The 21,455-nt window shown below is 47.3% G+C and overlaps 1 protein-coding gene across 1 annotated transcript in view; it reads left to right on the forward strand.

Moving 5' to 3' along the window:
• Window positions 1–5,693: 5,693 nt before the first annotated feature.
• Window positions 5,694–21,455, forward strand: part of LOC129856751 (ectonucleotide pyrophosphatase/phosphodiesterase family member 2-like) — a 44,690-nt gene continuing 28,928 nt past the window's right edge. Inside the window, exons 1-11 of the mRNA XM_055924473.1 lie at window positions 5,694–5,835; window positions 6,048–6,153; window positions 10,142–10,297; window positions 10,658–10,783; window positions 11,287–11,347; window positions 11,486–11,583; window positions 12,204–12,283; window positions 12,415–12,534; window positions 15,829–15,884; window positions 18,465–18,530; window positions 18,877–18,949. Coding sequence (XP_055780448.1) covers window positions 5,806–5,835; window positions 6,048–6,153; window positions 10,142–10,297; window positions 10,658–10,783; window positions 11,287–11,347; window positions 11,486–11,583; window positions 12,204–12,283; window positions 12,415–12,534; window positions 15,829–15,884; window positions 18,465–18,530; window positions 18,877–18,949 — 972 coding nt within the window. The 5' untranslated portion in view covers window positions 5,694–5,805. The remainder of the gene's footprint in view (window positions 5,836–6,047; window positions 6,154–10,141; window positions 10,298–10,657; window positions 10,784–11,286; window positions 11,348–11,485; window positions 11,584–12,203; window positions 12,284–12,414; window positions 12,535–15,828; window positions 15,885–18,464; window positions 18,531–18,876; window positions 18,950–21,455) is intronic.

Raw genomic sequence — 21,455 nt, forward strand, 5'->3', positions numbered from 1 at the left:
CAGTAACGACTACCTCACTGCCCGGCCCAGTAACAGTAACGACTTCCTCACTGCCCGGCCCAGTAACGACTTCCTCACTGCCGGCCCAGTAACGACTACCTCGCTGCCCGGCCCAGTAACGACTACCTCGCTGCCCGGCCCAGTAACGACTACCTCGCTGCCCGGCCCAGTAACGACTACCTCGCTGCCCGGCCCAGTAACGACTACCTCGCTGCCCGGCCCAGTAACGACTACCTCGCTGCCGGCCCAGTAACGACTACCTCGCTGCCGGCCCAGTAACGACTACCTCGCTGCCCGGCCCAGTATCGACTACCTCGCTGCCCGGCCCAGTAACGACTACCTCGCTGCCCGGCCCAGTAACGACTACCTCGCTGCCGGCCCAGTAACGACTACCTCGCTGCCCGGCCCAGTAACGACTACCTCGCTGCCCGGCCCAGTAACGACTACCTCACTGCCCGGCCCAGTAACGACTACCTCACTGCCGGCCCAGTAACGACTACCTCACTGCCGGCCCCAGTAACGACTACCTCACTGCACTCCCCAGTAACGACTACCTCACTGCCGGCCCAGTAACGACTACCTCACTGCCGGCCCAGTAACGACTACCTCACTGCCCGGCCCAGTGACGACTACCTCACTGCCCGGCCCAGTAACGACTACCTCACTGCCCGGCCCAGTAAGGACTACCTCACTGCCCGGCCCAGTAACGACTACCTCACTGCCCGGCCCAGTAACGACTACCTCACTGCCCGGCCCAGTAACGACTACCTCACTCCCCGGCCCAGTAACGACTACCTCACTGCCCGGCCCAGTAACAGTAACGACTACCTCACTGCCCGGCCCAGTAACGACTACCTCACTGCCCGGCCCAGTAACGACTACCTCACTGCCCGGCCCAGTAACAGTAACGACTACCTCACTGCCCGGCCCAGTAACAGTAACGACTTCCTCACTGCCCGGCCCAGTAACGACTTCCTCACTGCCCGGCCCAGTAACAACTACCTCACTGCCCGGCCCAGTAACAACTACCTCACTGCCCGGCCCAGTAACGGTAACGACTACCTCACTGCCGGCCCAGTAACAACTTTCAGTGCTCTGGTTCCTGACCTGATCTCCTCACATGTCCCTATTGGTGAGTTTCTTGTCATGTTTTCTCTGTTTCCATTTGAACTCAGTAATCATATTCTTGTCAGATTGAACATAATCTACTCTGTAATGTTCCCATATCTGCAACAATATACATTTTTATTTTTGTTTTATTGTATCCCTCATCAAACCCTGGATGGCAAAACAAACATATGTATTGGCAACAAACCAATGGCGCTCCAGTCCTCCACTGACTGCCAAATCCTGTGTGGTCTGTCCTGGACGCAGAAAGCACCAGGGTTAGTTATGGTAAAACTCAGTCCAGGGTTAGAACCAGGGTTAGTTATGGTAAAACTCAGTCCAGTGTTAGAACCAGGGTTAGTTCTGGTAACTCAGTCCAGTGTTAGAACCAGGGTTAGTTCTGGTAACTCAGTCCAGTGTTAGAACCAGGGTTAGTTATGGTAACTCAGTCCAGTGTTAGAACCAGGGTTAGTTCTGGTAACTCAGTCCAGTGTTAGAACCAGGGTTAGTTCTGGTAACTCAGTCCAGTGTTAGAACCAGGGTTAGTTCTGGTAACTCAGTCCAAGGTTAGAACCAGGGTTAGTTCTGGTAACTCAGTCCAGTGTTAGAACCAGGGTTAGTTATGGTAACCCAGTCCAGTGTTAGAACCAGGGTTAGTTCTGGTAACTCAATCCAGTGTTAGAACCAGGGTTAGTTCTGGTAACTCAGTCCAAGGTTAGAACAAGGGTTAGGTATGGTAACTCAGTCCAGTGTTGGAACCAGGGTTAGTTCTGGTAACTCAATCCAGTGTTAGAACCAGGGTTAGTTCTGGTAACTCAGTCCAAGGTTAGAACAAGGGTTAGGTATGGTAACTCAGTCCAGTGTTAGAACCAGGGTTAGTTCTGGTAACTCAGTCTAGTGTTAGAACCAGGGTTAGTTCTGGTAACTCAGTCTAGTGTTAGAACCAGGGTTAGTTAGGGTGTAACTCAGTCCAGTGTTAGAACCAGTGTTAGTTAGGGTGTAACTCAGTCCAGTGTTAGAACCAGTGTTAGTTATGGTAACTCAGTCCAGTGTTAGAACCAGGGTTAGTTATGGTAACTCAGTCCAGTGTTAGAACCAGGGTTAGTTCTGGTAACTCAGTCCAGTGTTAGAACCAGGGTTAGTTCTGGTAACTCAGTCCAGGGTTAGAACCAGGGTTAGTTCTGGTAACTCAGTCCAGGGTTAGAACCAGGGTTAGTTCTGGTAACTCAGTCCAGGGTTAGAATCAGGGTTAGTTCTGGTAACTCAGTCCAGGGTTAGAACCAGGGTTAGTTCTGGTAACTCAGTCCAGTGTTAGAACCAGGGTTAGTTCTGGTAACTCAGTCCAGGGTTAGAACCAGGGTTAGTTCTGGTAACTCAGTCCAGTGTTAGAACCAGGGTTAGTTCTGGTAACTCAGTCCAAGGTTAGAACCAGGGTTAGGTATGGTAACTCAGTCCAGTGTTAGAACCAGGGTTAGTTATGGTAACTCAGTCCAGTGTTAGAACCAGGGTTAGTTAGGGTAACTCAGTCCAGTGTTAGAACCAGGGTTAGTTCTGGTAACTCAGTCCAGGGTTAGAACCGGGGTTAGTTCTGGTAACTCAGTCCAGGGTTAGAACCGGGGTTAGTTATTGTAACTCAGTCCAGTGTTAGAACCAGGGTTAGTTATGGTAACTCAGTCCAGTGTTAGAACCAGGGTTAGTTCTGGTAACTCAGTCCAGTGTTAGAACCAGGGTTAGTTATGGTAACTCAGTCCAGTGTTAGAACCAGGGTTAGTTCTGGTAACTCAGTCCAGTGTTAGAACCAGGGTTAGTTCTGGTAACTCAGTCCAAGGTTAGAACCAGGGTTAGGTATGGTAACTCAGTCCAGTGTTGGAACCAGGGTTAGTTATGATGTAACTCAGTCCAGTGTTAGAACCAGGGTTAGTTCTGGTAACTCAGTCCAGGGTTAGTTAGGGTGTAACTCAGTCCAGTGTTAGAACCAGGGTTAGTTAGGGTGTAACTCAGTCCAGTGTTAGAACCAGTGTTAGTTATGGTAACTCAGTCCAGTGTTAGAACCAGGGTTAGTTATGGTAACTCAGTCCAGTGTTAGAACCAGGGTTAGTTCTGGTAACTCAGTCCAGTGTTAGAACCAGGGTTAGTTAGGGTGTAACTCAGTCCAGTGTTAGAACCAGTGTTAGTTATGGTAACTCAGTCCAGTGTTAGAACCAGGGTTAGTTATGGTAACTCAGTCCAGGGTTAGAACCAGGGTTAGTTATGGTAACTCAGTCCAGTGTTAGAACCAGGGTTAGTTCTGGTAACTCAGTCCAGTGTTAGAACCAGGGTTAGTTAGGGTGTAACTCAGTCCAGGGTTAGAACCAGGGTTAGTTAGGGTGTAACTCAGTCCAGTGTTAGAACCAGGGTTAGTTATGGTGTAACTCAGTCCAGTGTTAGAACCAGGGTTAGTTCTGGTAACTCAGTCCAGGGTTAGAACCAGGGTTAGTTATGGTAACTCAGTCCAGTGTTAGAACCAGGGTTAGTTCTGGTAACTCAGTCCAGGGTTAGAACCAGGGTTAGTTCTGGTAACTCAGTCCAGTGTTAGAACCAGGGTTAGTTCTGGTAACTCAGTCCAGTGTTAGAACCAGGGTTAGTTCTGGTAACTCAGTCCAGTGTTAGAACCAGGGTTAGTTCTGGTAACTCAGTCCAGTGTTAGAACCAGGGTTAGTTCTGGTAACTCAGTCCAGGGTTAGTTAGGGTGTAACTCAGTCCAGTGTTAGAACCAGGGTTAGTTAGGGTGTAACTCAGTCCAGTGTTAGAACCAGTGTTAGTTATGGTAACTCAGTCCAGTGTTAGAACCAGGGTTAGTTAGGGTGTAACTCAGTCCAGTGTTAGAACCAGTGTTAGTTATGGTAACTCAGTCCAGTGTTAGAACCAGGGTTAGTTCTGGTAACTCAGTCCAGTGTTAGAACCAGGGTTAGTTATGGTAACTCAGTCCAGTGTTAGAACCAGGGTTAGTTAGGGTAACTCAGTCCAGTGTTAGAACCAGGGTTAGTTATGGTAACTCAGTCCAGGGTTAGAACCAGGGTTAGTTATGGTAACTCAGTCCAGTGTTAGAACCAGGGTTAGTTCTGGTAACTCAGTCCAGTGTTAGAACCAGGGTTAGTTAGGGTGTAACTCAGTCCAGGGTTAGAACCAGGGTTAGTTAGGGTGTAACTCAGTCCAGTGTTAGAACCAGGGTTAGTTATGGTGTAACTCAGTCCAGTGTTAGAACCAGGGTTAGTTCTGGTAACTCAGTCTAGTGTTAGAACCAGGGTTAGTTCTGGTAACTCAGTCTAGTGTTAGAACCAGGGTTAGTTAGGGTGTAACTCAGTCCAGTGTTAGAACCAGTGTTAGTTATGGTAACTCAGTCCAGTGTTAGAACCAGGGTTAGTTATGGTAACTCAGTCCAGTGTTAGAACCAGGGTTAGTTCTGGTAACTCAGTCCAGTGTTAGAACCAGGGTTAGTTCTGGTAACTCAGTCCAGGGTTAGAACCAGGGTTAGTTCTGGTAACTCAGTCCAGGGTTAGAACCAGGGTTAGTTCTGGTAACTCAGTCCAGGGTTAGAATCAGGGTTAGTTCTGGTAACTCAGTCCAGGGTTAGAACCAGGGTTAGTTCTGGTAACTCAGTCCAGTGTTAGAACCAGGGTTAGTTCTGGTAACTCAGTCCAAGGTTAGAACCAGGGTTAGGTATGGTAACTCAGTCCAGTGTTAGAACCAGGGTTAGTTCTGGTAACTCAGTCCAGTGTTAGAACCAGGGTTAGTTATGGTAACTCAGTCCAGTGTTAGAACCAGGGTTAGTTAGGGTAACTCAGTCCAGTGTTAGAACCAGGGTTAGTTCTGGTAACTCAGTCCAGGGTTAGAACCGGGGTTAGTTATTGTAACTCAGTCCAGTGTTAGAACCAGGGTTAGTTATGGTAACTCAGTCCAGTGTTAGAACCAGGGTTAGTTCTGGTAACTCAGTCCAGTGTTAGAACCAGGGTTAGTTATGGTAACTCAGTCCAGTGTTAGAACCAGGGTTAGTTATGGTAACTCAGTCCAGTGTTAGAACCAGGGTTAGTTAGGGTAACTCAGTCCAGTCTAGAGCAGACTAGGGGCAGGCAGCTGGCAGAGAATCATGGTTCTTTGGAAATTGCTTCTGTAAGGCTTTATGATCCATGCAAATACGTCTTGTGCGTCCGCATGTGTCCCTTTCCGTTTTACAATGAGAACTTTTATGTTTTGCGTATAGGTTACCATGACTATAATGCGTTTATTACTGGTTCTCAGAAGTTTTCAGGGCTTTAAGCAAGGAGGTTTTACTCTCCTTTTGTTTTCTAAATCATTTGCAGTACAAGAGGATGATGATGATCATTTCAAAGTGGCGACCGATTTGAAAAGTATCAAAGGGTTTTGTTATGCATTCACCGGGGTGGTCTCCTTTTGCGTTTAGTATCCTACCGCGCACTGCGCGCAGTAAAATTAAACGGCAGCATAAGCACTTTTATTTGATTCATTGTATTGAGAGCTGGAAGGAGGCGCCCTTTGGCACCGTGAACAGGTGTTCATCTGAAATCACAAAACTTGGCCACCACACCGTTCTTGCGCTCAGTCTTGGTGATAGCCGGGGTGCAGTCAGGACGCACGGTAACGGACCGAATAGGGACCACTGCGATAATCACATGCATTCTGTAGGACGGAACTGACATAATGGGGAAATATAAGATATCATTTAAACAGGTATGATGGAAATGACGAAAGATTGTTTAGAAAACTCTGTGATATTACAATGTCGGATGTTCAAGAGACAATACCTGGGTTGTTCTGGCATGCTCCGCTATAGTTACTGTGGGAGACTTGTCGTCATCGCTTCATGTGTTTCACGTTTCATTTTATGTGACAATATTTTGTAGAATTGTTTTATTTATCTGTTGTTTCATTCATTTTCAAAGATGTTCTGTGTCCTCTCCATCGTCTTTGGTTCGGTTATCTGCTCGGGGTATGTTTATGACCGTCCCGAAAGGTCTGTAGAGGAGGCTGCTTCATCAAGGACAGACAGTAAGCAAGATTGGACAACTGTTTTGCATAAAATATAGATATTTTTGGGGGACTACCATCTCTCCCTTTCTCTCTCTCTCTCTCTCTCTCTCTGACAATAGTTGATGGGTATTATTGTTGTCTATTACAGTGAGTGCATTGTTAAAAAAAAAAGTGTATAATGACGTATTGGGACAAGGTGTTATGCTTGGTATACTGCAAGCACAGCAGAATCGTTTTCTCTGTAATTTAGTTACCAAAATAAGATTTACAGTATATTTTGAAAAAGCCTTTATGTATTTTGGCTGTAAATGTATATAAAGCCAACTTTCCTTTTGCCATTTTAAACAAGTCGGACAGAAAACTGATTCCAGAAGCATTAAACTAAATCTTAAACTGACTTAGGGGGCAAAGCAATCAATCATTCTACAGTCTGTAGACTAACATGGAATCCACTGCTTTAAACATGAGTAACATACATTATGTGGAACTTACTATGTTTCCTTAGGTAACTGTATCGATGGAATCCACTGCTTTTAACATGAGTAACATACATTATGTGGAACTTACTATGTTCCCTTAGGTAACTGTAGCGATGGAATCCACTGCTTTAAACATGAGTAACATACATTATGTGGAACTTACTATGTTCCCTTAGGTAACTGTAGCGATGGAATTCAAAATGCAGTTTATTTGCAGATCGTTTTCTATCAGATCTGTCTGCCAGTGTACACAGAACTAATAGGCAAAGAGTGTTTAAATGTAACAAACGATTACTGTTGTCCTTTTTCACGAGTGATTGGCCTGTTGGTGTATATTTGGGGTTTGTTTGCTCGGCCTCTACCTTGTGTCAATATCAAGTGAGCTTTTCAGCCGTTTCTGCTCCACATTTTCTGACCTGGTCTGCGTGTAAAAACTCAGAGGTTTGAAGTATACTGTTGGGAAACTTGCCAAAGATCCCACTGCACAGCTGTGAAAGGACATTGTAATCTTTCTTTCACAGGTAGTTTGTTTCCTTTCATTCAGTTCATTCACTGTCTGGAATGGGTTTGACATCAAGTCAATTATTAGTTATATGCCTTAACTCATACAGCTATTCCTGTGCAGTAAACTGAGTTTGAATCTTAACAGAATTCTTCCACGTGCTTCTCCTGGTGTTGGCCAGGTTTTCCTGCTGGAGGTTTGTTCCTGAATCCACAAGGAACATCTTACTATGTACTGTATGTTACACTGGCTTGGTCCCCTCTGTTTCTCTCCCCAACCTCGGGGAAGACTTCCTCTCCCCAACCTCGGGGAAGTGTTCCTCTCCCCAACCTCGGGGAAGTGTCCCTCTCCCCAACCTCGGGGAAGTGTCCCTCTCCCCAACCTCGGGGAAGTGTCCCTCTCCCCAACCTCGGGGAAGTGTCCCTCTCCCCAACCTCGGGGAAGTGTCCCTCTCCCCAACCTCGGGGAAGTGTCCCTCTCCCCAACCTCGGGGAAGTGTCCCTCTCCCCAACCTCGGGGAAGTGTCCCTCTCCCCAACCTCGGGGAAGTGTCCCTCTCCCCAACCTCGGGGAAGTGTCCCTCTCCCCAACCTCGGGGAAGTGTCCCTCTCCCCAACCTCGGGGAAGTGTCCCTCTCCCCAACCTCGGGGAAGTGTCCCTCTCCCTAACCTCGGGGAAGTGTCCCTCTCCCTAACCTCGGGGAAGTGTCCCTCTCCCTAACCTCGGGGAAGTGTCCCTCTCCCTAACCTCGGGGAAGTGTCCCTCTCCCCAACCTCGGGGAAGTGTCCCTCTCCCTAACCTCGGGGAAGTGTCCCTCTCCCTAACCTCGGGGAAGTGTCCCTCTCCCCAACCTCGGGGAAGAGTTCCTCTCCCCAACCTCGGGGAAGAGTTCCTCTCCCCAACCTCGGGGAAGAGTTCCTATCCCCAACCTCGGGGAAGTTTTCCTCTCCCCAACCTCGGGGAAGTGTTCCTCTCCCCAACTTCAGGGAAGACTTCCTCTCCCCAACCTCAGGGAAGTGTTCCTCTCCCCAACCTCAGGGAAGTGTTCCTCTACCCAGCCTCAGAGAAGTGTTCCTCTCCCCAGCCTCAGGGAAGTGTTCCTCTCCCCAGCCTCAGAGAAGTGTCCCTCTCCCCAGCCTCAGAGAAGTGTCCCTCTCCCCAGCCTCAGAAGTGTTCCTCTCCCCAACCTCAGGGAAGAGTCCCTCTCCCCAGCCTCAGGGAAGGGTTCCTCTCCCCAACCTCAGGGAAGTGTTCCTCTCCCCAACCTCAGGGAAGTGTTCCTCTCCCCAACCTCAGGGAAGACTTCCTCTCCCCAACCTCAGGGAAGTGTTCCTCTCCCCAACCTCAGGGAAGTGTTCCTCTCCCCAACCTCAGGGAAGTGTTCCTCTCCCCAACCTCAGGGAAGTGTTCCTCTCCCCAACCTCAGGGAAGTGTTCCTCTCCCCAACCTCAGGGAAGTGTTCCTCTCCCCAACCTCAGGGAAGTGTTACTCTCCCCAACTTCAGGGAAGTGTTCCTCTCCCCAACTTCAGGGAAGTGTTCCTCTCCCCAACTTCAGGGAAGTGTTCCTCTCCCCAACTTCAGGGAAGTGTTCCTCTCCCCAACTTCAGGGAAGTGTTCCTCTCCCCAACTTCAGGGAAGTGTTCCTCTCCCCAACTTCAGGGAAGTGTTCCTCTCCCCAACTTCAGGGAAGTGTTCCTCTCCCCAACTTCAGGGAAGTGTTCCTCTCCCCAACTTCAGGGAAGTGTTCCTCTCCCCAACTTCAGGGAAGTGTTCCTCTCCCCAACTTCAGGGAAGTGTTCCTCTCCCCAACTTCAGGGAAGTGTTCCTCTCCCCAACTTCAGGGAAGTGTTCCTCTCCCCAACTTCAGGGAAGTGTTCCTCTCCCCAACTTCAGGGAAGTGTTCCTCTCCCCAACTTCAGGGAAGTGTTCCTCTCCCCAACTTCAGGGAAGTGTTCCTCTCCCCAACTTCAGGGAAGTGTTCCTCTCCCCAACTTCAGGGAAGTGTTCCTCTCCCCAACTTCAGGGAAGTGTTTCTCTCCCCAACTTCATGAAGAGTTCCTCTCCCCAACTTCAGGGAAGTGTTCCTCTCCCCAACTTCATGAAGTGTTCCTCTCCCCAACTTCATGAAGTGTTCCTCTCCCCAACTTCATGAAGTGTTCCTCTCCCCAACTTCATGAAGTGTTCCTCTCCCCAACTTCATGAAGAGTTCCTCTCCCCAACTTCATGAAGAGGTCCTCTCCCCAACCTCAGGGAAGAGTTTCTCTCCCCAACCTCAGCGAAGTGTTGAGTAGTAGAGACATTTTTTTCTCTCTCTCTCCCTGACAGCTCCCTCAGTAGATATTAACGGTTGTCTCTCTCTCCCTGACAGCTCCCTCAATAGATATTAACGCTTGTCTCTCTCTGACAGCTCCCTCAGTAGATATTAACGGTTGTCTCTCTCTCCCTGACAGCTCCCTCAATAGATATTAACGCTTGTCTCTCTCTCTGACAGCTCCCTCAGTAGATATTAACGGTTGTCTCTCTCTCTCTGACAGCTCCCTCAGTAGATATTAACGGTTGTCTCTCTCTCTCTCCCTGACAGCTCCCTCAGTAGATATTAACGGTTGTCTCTCTCTCTGACAGCTCCCTCAGTAGATATTAACGGTTGTCTCTCTCCCTGACAGCTCCCTCAGTAGATATTAACGCTTGTCTCTCTCCCTGACAGCTCCCTCAGTAGATATTAACGGTTGTCTCTCTCCCTGACAGCTCCCTCAGTAGATATTAACGCTTGTCTCTCTCCCTGACAGCTCCCTCAGTAGATATTAACGGTTGTCTCTCTCCCTGACAGCTCCCTCAGTAGATATTAACGGTTGTCTCTCTCTCTCTCTCTCTCTCTGACAGCTCCCTCAGTAGATATTAACGGTTGTCTCTCTCTCTCTCTCTCTCTCTCTGACAGCTCCCTCAGTCGTGGTTAATGGTTGTCTCTCTCTCTCTCCCTTTCATCTCCCTCAGTAGTTGTTAATGGTTGTCTCTCTCTCTCTGCCAGCTCCCTCAGACTCCCCGTGGATCAGCACGTCAGGATCCTGCAAGAACAGATGCTTTGAATTGGACGAGGCTGAGCCTCCCAACTGCCGCTGTGACAACTTATGTAAAACCTATAACAGCTGCTGCCAGGATTTTGATGAGCACTGCTTGAGAACAGGTAAGCCTGAAGCCTGCCAGCCTGTCTGTCTGGGTTGGTGGTCCCCCCCTGCTCCCTTTCATGTTCCCTCAACATGGTGGTCTTACATCTCAGTTCAACCCCTCTCCCCAGTCCAAGTTGTACATGTTCCAGAATGTTCAGTATGTTGTATTGCATCAATGTAGGGTTCAAAATGAACACACTTTACTTCATACTTAATGACCTTCACCATCTCCGTCAGTTTCTACCTCATGTATATGACCTTATGGTAACTTGACTTATTGTTGAATGGGACACCCTGATGCAGTTCTAATGGGTCCTTGTTACCTATGTAACATCCTCTCTCGTGAATTGATTGATTTAATGATTGTTTGTGTCCAGAGGGAGGTTTTGAGTGCAGTAAGGAGCGCTGTGGAGAGAGCAGGAATGACCAGCATGCCTGTCACTGTTCTGAGGACTGTCTGGCCAAAGGAGACTGCTGCACCAACTACAGAACTCTCTGTAAAGGTTAGACACTGATACTAGATGTCTCTCAACCTGATACTGCTGCTGCTTGTGCGTTAGCCAACCCTTCTGACTGTTGTTGTCATGACTTCCACTACCGGTCCAAAGCTTTACAACACCTACTCATTTAAGGGTTTTTCTTTATTTTTACTATCATTCTACATTGTAGAATAATAGTGAAGACATCAAAACTATGAAATAACACATATGGAATCATGTAGTAACCAAAAAAGTGTTAAACAAATCAAAATATATTTTATATTTGAGATTCTTCAAATAGCCACCCTTTGCCTTGATGACAACTGTGTTATTTCATAGTTTTGATGTCTTCACTATTATTTTATATTGTAGAAAATAGTAAAAAATAAAGAAAAACCCTTGAATGAGTAGATGTTCTAAAACGTTTGACCGGTAGTGTACCTCTCTGGCTGTATCCTATACAGTGGTAGTGGAAGGTTGTATTGAACTCTCACATTAACTCTTAATTGGACCACTTTCTTTGGAAGGGGACACTACTTGGTTGCAGGATGACTGTGAAGACATTAGAACCCATGACTGTCCGGCTGGGTAAGAGATCCTATTCACACACTTCAGACCTTTTTATAAAAATAAAACAATGTGTTTAACCTTTCACAACTATTTCACAGCGATTCACAACAAAAACGTAAGAACATCAGAGATAGTGTCATGATCTTTTGTCCCCAGGTTTGTCCGTCCCCCTCTCATCATGGTGTCAGTGGATGGGTTCAGAGCCTCCTACATGAAGAGAGGAAGCACAGTGATCCCCAACATCGAGAAACTCAGTAAGATGTTATCAATCATCCATAACAAGGCTTCATTTGACAGTCTACTTTATTTAACTTTATTCACTTTATTCAACTTTATTCAACTTTATTCAACTTTATTCAACTTTATTTAACTTTATTCAACTTTTTTACTTTATTCGACTTTATTCAACTTTATTTAACTTTATTTAACTTGATTTAACTTGATTAAACTTTTTAACTTTATTCAACTTTATTTAACTTTAACTTTATTTAACTTTATTAAACTTTTTAACTTTATTCAACTTTATTCAACTTTATTTAACTTCATTTAACTTGATTAAACTTTTTAACTTTATTCAACTTTACTTCACTTTATTCAACTTTATTTAACTTTATTTAACTAGGCAAGTCAGTTAAGAACAAATTCTTATTTACAATGAAGGCCTACCCCAGCCAAGCGCTAACCCGGACAACGCTGGGCCAACTGTGTGCCGCCCTATAGGACTCCCAATCACGTCCGGTTGTGATACAGCCTGGAATCAAACCAGGATGTCTGTAGTGACGCCTCTAGCACTGAGATGCAGTGTTTTAGAACGCTGCGCCACTTGGGAGCCCGTACCATTGCATCATATCTGTCTGTGCCTTTTTACCTGTAGGAGCCTGTGGTACCCATGCTCCTTACATGAGACCCGTGTACCCCACCAAAACGTTCCCCAATCTCTATACTCTTGCAACGGTACGTACTGGTCAGTCATCCTTTTTCTTCCCTGTCTTCCTCCTTGCTGAACATTTTAGCTTCAATTTTGCCGTAATGTAATGTAACATCCAGCCGCGACGGGTTAACACCTCCGTCCTGACCTCCTGTAGGGCCTGTACCCTGAGTCCCATGGCATCGTTGGCAACTCCATGCATGACCCTGTGTTCGATGCCAACTTTAACCTGCGGGGTCGAGAGAAGCTGAATCATCGTTGGTGGGGAGGTCAGCCGGTGAGGCCTACTCTCTCTGTGTTCTGTGGTTCAGTCATACTGCGCCTTCAGAAAGAACTCACACCCCTACTCTCTCTCTGTTCTGTGGTTCAGTCATACTGCGCCTTCAGAAAGAACTCACACCCCTACTCTCTCTGTGTTCTGTGGTTCAGTCATACTGCGCCTTCAGAAAGAACTCACACCCCTACTCTCTCTGTTCTCTGGTTGTCATACTGCGCCTTCAGAAAGGATTCACACCCCTACTCTCTCTGTTCTCTGGTTGTCATACTGCGCCTTCAGAAAGGATTCACACCCCTTCACTTGTTACACATTTTGTTGTGTTACAGCCTGAATTTAAAATGGATTACATTTAGATTATTTTTCACTGCCCTTCCACACAATACCCCATAATGTCAAAGTGGAATTATGTTTTTACAAATGAATTACAAATGAAAAGCTGAAAGGTCTTGAGTCAATAAGCATTGAACCTCTTTGTTATGGCATAAATTACTTAACAAGTCACATAATAAGTTGCATGGACTCACTCTGTGTGCAATAATAGTGTTTAACATGATTTTTGAATGACTGCCTCATCTCTGTACCCCACAAATACAATTATCTGTAAGGTCCCTCAGTCGAGCAGATTCAACCACAAAGACCAGGGAGGTTTTCCAATGCCTTGCAAAGAAGGGCACCTATTGGTAGATGGGTAAAAATAAAAAAGCAGACATTGAATATCCCTTTGAGCAAGCTGAAGTTATTAATTACACTTTGGATGATGTATCAACACACCCAGTCACTACAAAGATACAGGTGTCCTGTCTAACTCAGTTGCCGGAGAGGAAGGAAACCACTCAGGGATTTCACCATGAGGCCAATGGTGACTTTAAAACACTTACAGAGTTTAATGGCTGTTATAGGAGATAACTGAGGATGGATCAACAACATTGTAGTTACTCCACAAAACTAACTTAAATGACAGAGCGAAAAGAAGGATGCCTGTATAGAATACAAATATTCCAAAACATGCATCCTGTTTGCAATAAGATACTAAAGTAAAAAAATGTGGCAAAGAAATTAACTTTATATCCTGAATACAAAGCGTTATGTTTGGGGCAAATTCAATACAACACATTACTGAGTACCAACCTCCGTCTTTTCAAGCATGGTGGTGGTTGCATCATGTTTATGGGTATGCTTGTCATCGGCAAGGATTAGGGAGTTTTTTAGGATAAAAATAAACGGAATAGAGCTAAGCACAGGCAAAATCCTAGAGGAAAATCTGGTTCAGTCTGCTTTCCAACAGACAGCCTCCCATTCTAAAAGCCCCTCCCATTCTAGAAGCCCTCCCTCCCATTCTAGAAGCCCTCCCTCCCATTCTAGAAGCCCCCCCTCCATTCTAGAAGCCCTCCCTCCCATTCTAGAAGCCCTCCCTCCCATTCTAGAAGCCCTCCCTCCCATTCTAGAAGCCCCCTCCCATTCTAGAAGACCTCCCTCCCATTCTAGAAGCCCCCCCTCCCATTCTAGAAGCCCCCCCTCCCATTCTAGAAGCCCCCCCTCCATTCTAGAAGCCCTCCCTCCCATTCTAGAAGCCCTCCCTCCCATTCTAGAAGCCCTCCCTCCCATTCTAGAAGCCCCCTCCCATTCTAGAAGACCTCCCCTCCCATTCTAGAAGCCCCCCTCCCATTCTAGAAGACCTCCCTCCCATTCTAGAAGCCCCCCTCCCATTCTAGAAGCCCCCCTCCCATTCTAGAAGCCCCTCCTCCCATTCTAGAAGCCCTCCCTCCCATTCTAGAAGCCCTCCCTCCCATTCTAGAAGCCCTCCCTCCCATTCTAGAAGCCCCCTTTCCCATTCTAGAAGCCCTCCCTCCCATTCTAAAGCCCCCCTCCCATTCTAGAAGCCCCCCTCCCATTCTAGAAGCCCCCCCTCCTCCCATTCTAGAAGCCCCTCCCTCCATTCTAGAAGCCCTCCCTCCCATTCTAGAAGCCCTCCCTCCCATTCTAGAAGCCCTCCCTCCCATTCTAGAAGCCCCCTCCCATTCTAGAAGCCCCCCTCCCATTCTAGAAGCCCCCCTCCCATTCTAGAAGCCCCCCTCCCATTCTAGAAGCCCTCCCTCCCATTCTAGAAGCCCTCCCTCCCCATTCTAGAAGCCCTCCCTCCCATTCTAGAAGCCCCCTTTCCCATTCTAGAAGCCCTCCCTCCCATTCTAGAAGCCCCTCCCTCCCCATTCTAGAAGCCCCTCCCTCCCATTCTAGAGAAGCCCTCCCTCCCATTCTAGAAGCCCTCCTCCCATTCTAGAAGCCCTCCCTCCCATTCTAGAAGCCCTCCCTCCCATTCTAGCGCCCTCCCTCCCATTCTAGACGCCCTCTCACCTCCCTCATTCTAGACGCCCTCCCTCCCATTCTAGACGCCCTCCCTCCCATTCTAGAAGCCCTCCCTCCCATTCTAGAAGCCCCTCCCTCCCATTCTAGAAGGCCTGCATCTGTGTTCTATTTGCACAGTAATGGCCTCACTTACAGCTGGCCAGGTTTGTGTCTCACTCTCTCTCTCTCTCTCTCTCTCTCTCTCTCTCTCTCTCTCTCTCTCTTCTCATCTCTCTCTCTCTCTCTCTCTCTCTCTCTCTCTCTTCTCTCTCTCTCTCTCCTCTCTCTCTTCCTCCTCTCTCTCTCTCTCTCCTCTCTCTCCTCTTCTCTCTCTCTCTCTCTCTCTCTCTCTCTCTCTCTCTCTCTCTCTCTCTCTCTCTCTCTCTCTCTCTCTCCTCTCTCTCTCTCTCTCTCTCTCTCTCTCTCCTCTCTCTCTCTCCTCTCTCTCTCTCTCTCTCTCTCTCTCTCTCTCTCTTTCTCTCTTCTCTCTCTCTCCTCTCTCTCTCCTCTCCAGCGCTCTCTCTCTCTCGCGCCGTCTCTCTCTCTCTCTCTCATCGCCGTCTCCTCTCTCTCGCGCCTCTCCTCTCTCTCCTCGCTCTCTCTCTCGCGCTCTCTCTCGCGCTCTCTCTCGCGCTCTCTCTCTCACACTCACACATGGAACTGTTTAACTTGGCTTTGAGCATGAATGTTGTAAAACTAGTGAGTAGTGTTTAAATGTAATAACTGTCCATTTCAAGTTGAGACATTGGATTGGAAATGGCGTCAGCCTTGCAAATGTTCTGTAGTGGTTTAAGGTCGCAAACGCTTTTGAAGGACTTTGTTGATGAAAATTGATTTTCCCATTGTCCTTAAAGAAGGTGTTATATGCCATTACATGATAAAGGATATTGTCTAATATCACAGTTTAAAGACAATTTACTGTGGTTATATTCACTTTTATTCTTGTCCTAGATCTGGATTACAGCAGTGAAGCAGGGGGTGAAAGCTGGAACTTTCTTCTGGCCTGTGTAAGTCTGTCTGTCTCTGACTCTCTCTCGCTCCCCCCCCCCTCTCTCTACACCACATCTGAAAAATGTCTGTTCAAGGCCATTTGTATCATATTCCCCTCTTCTCAATGCAAAGATATTATGTCCCACAAACTTTATCACCTCACAGCCTGTCAATATTCTCCTCAGAATTCTCAAGTAGTGATTAGCGATTAACTGACATTTCGTTATTTTTTTCCGTTATTAAACAACTAATTTGATCAACGTCAATTCAATGACTTGAATTCAATGTAGTACATTTGCTTTGTGAGCCCAACGCGCTGTTTCTCTCGGGAGAAATCAAAATCATTCATGAGAAAAATTAAGAACTATCTGGGATGCTGGGTTGAAGGGAGATGTAGTTTTTATGAAGCAAATATTCAACCTAGTTAAGCACAGAAACGTGGTAATTAACTATATTGACCATAATCCATTGCACCTGTTTTTTCTGGGTCAGGCAGAGATGGATACTCTTTTATGCTTGCTACATTAGGTTAGATACACACAGACCGCATGAGAGATGAATGTACACAACACACCGAGAGAGATAACATTAGATGGTCTGTCTGCTTGGTTGCTACTGCCTTAGCAGAGATGAGATAATGACTTTAAGGAATGAAAAATACTAAGTAATATACAAATATTGTATTATTTCATTGTAATTTAATTAGTTTTTATTGATGTCTACCCTATGTAGACCTGACATAGACAATGGAATATTTAAATGTTTTGGAAAAGTAATGTTTACTATTTTGGGCTTTGGAATTTTCCATTAAAAAGCTAAATTGTTTTTGTAATGTCATTATTTCATAATGCATTTAATGTAAAAAAAAGAATCATATTGAAACTGAAATTGAAACTGAAATTAAATGAGCAAAGGGAAATGGACCTAGAAAAGCACTTGTGTCTCAGCATTACTCTCACAGACAAAACCCAACAAAGTGCTGCTGTTATACTGTCATCACACTGTTGTGGATTTCAGTTGGACATGTCTGGAAACTACATGTTCTTGTTTAGTTGTACTCTGGCTAAACTAACGCATGCAGGCTGCTAAAACCCCCCACGATGCATCACACATTCATAAGACACAGAGAGGTCTTTGAGGCAGACCTCAGTTCGGAGGCGTACAGACCTAACCGGTTTTTGAGAGCAATTTGACTCAAATCGGCCTATTAACATAAAGCGGGGTGCCTGCATGTGACCTTGGCCAGCTGGGGGACTCCTTCAAAAGCAGTGACAAAGTGCATTTCAAGGTGCACTTCCTGAGGGAGGCCCAGGGCACTGAGGAGGAGGAGGAGGGGGAGGAGGAGGAGGAGGGGGGTCACTTTACAGTACAGTACAAGACTGTATTATTTAACCAATGAGGAGATGACGGGGAGTTGTAGCTTTGTGGAGGTCTCCGTTAAGACCAACTCCAGGGAGGTCTGAACCAACACCAGAGGGGTCGGGAAGAAGAGAAGCCCCCCTGTAGTGATTTAGTGGGATAAGCCCCACCCCCTTCCATACCCCCCAGGCCCCCCGCCCAGCTCCCCCACATGTCAAGCCCCAGTTAGAGAGGCAAACCCTGGGGTTGATGGTTGGCAGCTGTGCCTAGTGGGCTGGAGGATGGAGGTCTGCTGGTGGCCCACCGCTCTACAAGACAGGAACAGGAGGCTTTGAGGTTCAAAGGCTTCCAGGGCGGAAGGAGAGTGATGTACCCCAGGACTATATAGGCCTGTTATAATGTCTTCAGTGGTTCTAATCTGGTGTACCCCAGGACTATATAGGCCTGTTATAATGTCTTCAGTGGTTCTAATCTGGTGTACCCCAGGACTATATAGGCCTGTTATAATGTCTTTAGTGGTTCTAATCTGGTGTACCCCAGGACTATATAGGCCTGTTATAATGTCTTTAGTGGTTCTAATCTGGTGTACCCCAGGACTATATAGGCCTGTTATAATGTCTTTAGTGGTTCTAATCTGGTGTACACCAGGACTATATAGGCCTGTTATAATGTCTTTAGTGGTTCTAATCTGGTGTACCCCAGGACTATATAGGCCTGTTATAATGTCTTCAGTGGTTCTAATCTGGTGTACCCCAGGACTATATAGGCCTGTTATAATGTCTTTAGTGGTTCTAATCTGGTGTACCCCAGGACTATATAGGCCTGTTATAATGTCTTTAGTGGTTCTAATCTGGTGTACCCCAGGACTATATAGGCCTGTTATAATGTCTTTAGTGGTTCTAATCTGGTGTACCCCAGGACTATATAGGCCTGTTATAATGTCTTTAGTGGTTCTAATCTGGTGTACCCCAGGACTATATAGGCCTGTTATAATGTCTTTAGTGGTTCTAATCTGGTGTACCCCAGGACTATATAGGCCTGTTATAATGTCTTCAGTGGTTCTAATCTGGTGTACCCCAGGACGATATAGGCCTGTTATAATGTCTTCAGTGGTTCTAATCTGGTGTAATCTAGGACTATATAGGCCTATTAAACATTGATACACAGCACCCCAGACATTTCTTTGTGAACTTCATTTTGTCCTCCATATAATGAACTCATCTGATGTGTCTTTCCAGTTCCATCCCGTTGGAGAGGAGAGTCCTGACCATGCTACAATGGCTTCACCTGCCAGACGGAGAGAGGTAAATCAGCTTCTTTAATTCTCTTCTTTAGGCTGCATTGATATAGCAGCAGTGAAATCCTTCCTCTACATGCATCCAAGATGGCCGCTCTATGCTTAGCAGCAATCTCCATCTGACTTTAAGTAAGTTGTAACTTTGCTCCCATATCCTAGCCCTGTATTTGAGCCCTGGGGGTGGTATAGTGTACACATGGCCAAATCCAAGATGGCCGCTCTATGCTTAGCAGCAATCTCCTTCTGACTTTGAGTAACTTTGCTCCCATATCCTAGCCCTGTATTTGAGCCCTGGGGGTGGTGTAGTGTACACATGGCCAATCTAAGATCCCCTTCCACCTGTGTTGTTTCAGGCCGTATGTTTACGCCATGCACTCCGAGCAGCCGGATACGATTGGCCACAAGCTGGGGCCCATGAGCACTGAGGTGAGCTGGGGGCTGGAGGCTGGAGGCTGGAGGCTGGAGGCTGGAGGCTGGAGGCTGGAGGCTGGGGGCTGGGGGCTGGGGGCTGGAGGCTGGGGGCTGGGCGCTGGGGGCTGGGCGCTGGGGGCTGGAGGCTGGAGGCTGGGGGCTGGAGGCTGGGGGCTGGAGGCTGGGGGCTGGGGGCTGGGGGCTGAGGGCTGTGGGCTGGGTCTCGGGGCTGGGTCTAGGTGCTGGGTCTAGGTGCTGGGTCTAGGGGCTGGGTCTAGGGGCTGGGTCTAGGTGCTGGGTCTAGGTGCTGGGTCTAGGGCTGGGTCTAGGGCTGGGTCTAGGTGCTGGGTCTAGGGCTGGGTCTAGGGCTGGGTCTAGGGCTGGGTCTAGGGCTGGGTCTAGGTGCTGGGTCTAGGGCTGGGTCTAGGGCTGGGTCTAGGGCTGGGTCTAGGTGCTGGGTCTAGGGCTGGGTCTAGGTGCTGGGTCTAGGGCTGGGTCTAGGGCTGGGTCTAGGTGCTGAATCTGAGGGGGAGAGACGGTTGTGGTCCAGACTACCAGTACCTGAGCATGTGTTAAGCAGCACTCACTACAGCAGCACTCACTACAGCAGCACTCACTACAGCAGCACTCACTATAGCAGCACTCACTACAGCAGCACTCACTACAGCAGCACTCACTATAGCAGCACTCACTATAGCAGCACTCACTATAGCAGCACTCACTACAGCAGCACTCACTACAGCAGCACTCACTACAGCAGCACTCACTATAGCAGCACTCACTATAGCAGCACTCACTAGAGCAGCACTCACTACAGCAGCACTCACTATAGCAGCACTCACTATAGCAGCACTCACTATAGCAGCACTCACTATAGCAGCACTCACTATAGCAGCACTCACTACAGCAGCACTCACTATAGCAGCACTCACTATAGCAGCACTCACTATAGCAGCACTCACTATAGCAGCACTCACTATAGCAGCACTCACTATAGCAGCACTCACTATAGCAGCACTCACTATAGCAGCACTCACTATAGCAGCACTCACTATAGCAGCACTCACTACAGCAGCACTCACTACAGCAGCACTCACTAGAGCAGCACTCACTATAGCAGCACTCACTATAGCAGCACTCACTATAGCAGCACTCACTACAGCAGCACTCACTATAGCAGCACTCACTACAGCAGCACTCACTATAGCAGCACTCACTATAGCAGCACTCTCTACAGCAGCACTCACTATAGCAGCACTCACTATAGCAGCACTCACTAGAGCAGCACTCACTATAGCAGCACTCACTATAGCAGCACTCACTATAGCAGCACTCACTACAGCAGCACTCACTATAGCAGCACTCACTACAGCAGCACTCACTACAGCAGCACTCACTACAGCAGCACTCACTACAGCAGCACTCACTACAGCAGCACTCACTATAGCAGCACTCACTACAGCAGCACTCACTACAGCAGCACTCACTATAGCAGCACTCACTATAGCAGCACTCACAATAGCAGCACTCACAATAGCAGCACTCACTATAGCAGCACTCACTACAGCAGCACTCACTACTGCAGCACTCACTACTGCAGCACTCACTACAGCAGCACTCACTATAGCAGCGCTCACTATAGCAGCGCTCACTATAGCAGCACTCACTATAGCAGCACTCACTATAGCAGCACTCACTACAGCAGCACTCATGCCAGATGTAGCTAGTTACATACAGAACGATCTACAACACTGTAGCATAAACACTGTTTCAACTGTCCAGCCATAGAGAAAGGCCCCAAACAAACCCAGGCATGGACCTGCATGACCTGTACAGTGTGGAATGGATTAACCATTTTCAAGAGTCTTGTATTTCAAATCAACTTGTATTTGTCACATGCGCCGAATACAACCTACCTTACAGTGAAATGCTTACTTACAAGCCCTGAACCAACAATACTTTATTAAGAAGTTTTAAGAAAAATAAGTGTTAAGTAATAAATAGAAAATAAAAGTAACAAATAATATAACAGCAGCAGTGGGCACCGCACATTGACTCTGTACCAATACCCCCTGTATATAGCCTCCACATTGACTCTGTACCGGTACCCCTGTATATAGCCTCCACATTGACTCTGTACCGGTACCCCCTGTATATAGCCTCCACATTGACTCTGTACCGGTACCCCTGTATATAGCCTCCACATTGACTCTGTACCGGTACACCCTGATATAGCCTCCACATTGACTCTGTACCGTAACACCCTGTATATAGCCTCCACATTGACTCTGTACCGGTACACCCTGTATATAGCCTCCACATTAACTCTGTACCGTACACCCTGTATATAGCCTCCACATTGACTCTGTACCGTAACACCCTGTATATAGCCTCCACATTGACTCTGTACCGGTACCCCCTGTATATAGCCTCCACATTGACTCTGTACCAATACCCCCTGTATATAGCCCTCCACATTGACTCTGTACTGGTAACCCCCTGTATATAGCCCTCCACATTG

Source organism: Salvelinus fontinalis, chromosome 6 (assembly GCF_029448725.1).
Source record: "Salvelinus fontinalis isolate EN_2023a chromosome 6, ASM2944872v1, whole genome shotgun sequence".
Classification (NCBI taxonomy): domain Eukaryota; kingdom Metazoa; phylum Chordata; class Actinopteri; order Salmoniformes; family Salmonidae; genus Salvelinus; species Salvelinus fontinalis.